The following is a 2,338-nucleotide window of genomic DNA, read 5'->3' on the forward strand; positions in this document are numbered from 1 at the left end:
GAGGCCACTTGACTTGATCGGAGAGTCCGATCGGAACCGCGTTCGTAATCCTGAAGAGCGAAAAGCGCAACATCCGATCGAATCGGAGCGATAGGAATGAGGGCCTTATAGGTGTTTAGGTGATAATTGTAGAGTTACGCGATAAAATCGCGTCCGATCTTGGCGGCAGTCGATCGAAATGTGAATCACTCGCTGGTGAGAATGGGAATGCATCGAAATGACTCGCGGATTTGCCTACCGCGGTTTCAAATAATCCCGAAACCCCTAAAAGGACGAAGGGTTGGCTCCTGCTTCAGCTCCGGCTCCTGCAGATCCTGCCGACAATTTGTAAGCACTTTCCCCCACCCCTCTCGAACCTCGAATCGGGAAATAAAAAAGGGTTTTGCAGTTTCAACCATCCCCTACCGCGATTTGCGAATAAGTTCCCGTTGCCGTCTCTACCTGGGAAATGGTAATGTGTCCTGAATACAGGACACATAGCATATTCTGTTATTGGGACATCCTGGATGCATGCGTAACCCTTTCGGGTAAATCGAGTTAATCTCCGTCCCGGTGAAATTATCATTTTTCATTTCGTCCTGACATCTGGCTGGCATTGGGTTAAGGGTTCGCCAGGACACTGCACAAGATCGCTGGTTCGCTGGATCGCAGGAACTGCCAGAGATTCGAAGATCTGAAGTGCCCACAAAGGAGCTGCCAAGAGGGGAAAATAATGTCAACGCAATCAAATCCTTAAAAGGGAAGTGGAAATGTCAGGGTCTACGCTTTTTTCGGGCAAATCAAGGTGAACATGTCACACGGGCCGGTCAAAAAACTCTCTGACTTATTCAACTCGCCTAATTGAACGAGCCAGTCCATTGTTTTCGTCCTTTCGTCCCTTTGAAAGCGCCAAGTACGACCTGTCACATGTCACCAGGATATAATAATAAAAACGGAAATTATTCAGAACAATAAGGCTTTGAATTAAAGTACTTGAGTTCTACTTTTTTAAAAAACTATATCAAAAGAAGGAGTAGTTAAGCACCTACTTTTTAAAACAAATAAGACATATTCTTATCCAACCTCTTTTAAAAAAAAAGGTATAAATTTAATTCGTCTTTATAATACTTTATAATGCCGTGAAAAATTTAGATCGCTTTCCAATAACGTAATCCTTTACATGTCCTTGCGATCAGTTTTCCTTTTGGTAACCATGCAGTGCTCTTGGAGGGGGAATGAGGTGCTTCGAACTCAAAAAGGTAACAAAAATGATGCCAGGACTAATTTCAATTCTTGATCAGTGCAGTGCGTAGTCTCTCCATGTATGGCCTCCATCTAGGACGAGGCCGGGTGTGGCTGTTGGTTGAGGAGTTTGCGGCGTCGCGACTCCTCCAGCTGCTTCAAATACCTAGCGGCAATGGTCAGGATCGAGGGCTCCTCCACGTCGGAGAAGTCGTCCTCGAGACTTTTGTGATCCACGGAGCTAAGGATTTGGGTTTGAGCTATGGACAGTGGTGCCAGCGAAGGTGGCGGGGCGGAGCCGGAGGATGGGGGCTTCATTGTATTGCTTGTCTTGGAAGGGACATTCAGGGCCTTGTCCTGGGTCATTTCCCGAGCGGTACTGTGAATGGGCTGCACGGTAATCCGCTGATGGCGCATGCCCCTCACGGGCTTCTTTGCGAGTTGGTCACCCTCTGAGGTGGTCACGACATCCTGGCCAGGTTTCTTTAGACGGCGACGTTGAGCAGATTCCAGGGCTGACGCGGGTGCCTTGGACCGGGGCTCCTTGAGATCCTTCCCGGGGTCCTTGGGATCTTTCCGCTCCCTTGTGCTCTCGTCCTTGTCCTTGACATCCTTGCGGCGCTGTGAGCCCGGCGGCTGATACTGACCACCGATGCCCGCCGGATTACGTCGCTGAGCTCGCGGCACCTGCTGCCGCCTCTCCAGTATCCTTTCCACCTTCTCGTCCACCATCTGGTTGAGGCTCTCGCTCATCTCCTGCAGCTTCTCGTCCACAGCCTCGTTCACCGCCGTCCGGATGGCCGAGTATATCTCGTTCATGTAGCCGGAACGCACACTCTCCGACTGGGATCGGGGCCTCAGCTTGTCCAAGACATCCTCGGTGATCAATGCAAACCGCAATTTGGTGGCCTTGGACATTGTTCTGCCACTTAACTAGTACACTGTCTAAAAGCCGATGAGGGTTTTTAAATTTTTGGGGGTCGAAAGTGGGGTGTTTTAGCATATATTGCGTTGTGGAATTTTGGACTTGTGATTTCAGAAACTAAAACTATTACCGGACTTCTTTGTTGCTATAACACATCTGTTTTTAGGGGCCGAACAATAAATACTGAATGGG

At 49.0% G+C, this 2,338-nt stretch overlaps 1 protein-coding gene across 1 annotated transcript; it reads right to left on the reverse strand.

Moving 5' to 3' along the window:
- Nucleotides 1-1,082: 1,082 nt before the first annotated feature.
- Nucleotides 1,083-2,338, reverse strand: LOC108129003 (uncharacterized). Its single transcript, XM_017246905.3, has one exon. The coding sequence runs from the start codon at nucleotides 2,137-2,139 to the stop codon at nucleotides 1,315-1,317; it is 825 nt and encodes a 274-aa protein (XP_017102394.2). The 5' UTR covers nucleotides 2,140-2,338; the 3' UTR covers nucleotides 1,083-1,314.

Source organism: Drosophila bipectinata, chromosome XL, assembly GCF_030179905.1.
Source record: "Drosophila bipectinata strain 14024-0381.07 chromosome XL, DbipHiC1v2, whole genome shotgun sequence".
Taxonomy (NCBI): domain Eukaryota; kingdom Metazoa; phylum Arthropoda; class Insecta; order Diptera; family Drosophilidae; genus Drosophila; species Drosophila bipectinata.

Excerpts from the sequence above, each read along its gene's own strand:
- LOC108129003 (XM_017246905.3), bottom strand. The coding sequence starts at position 2,139 with ATGTCCAAGGCCACCAAATTGCGGTTTGCATTGATCACCGAGGATGTC.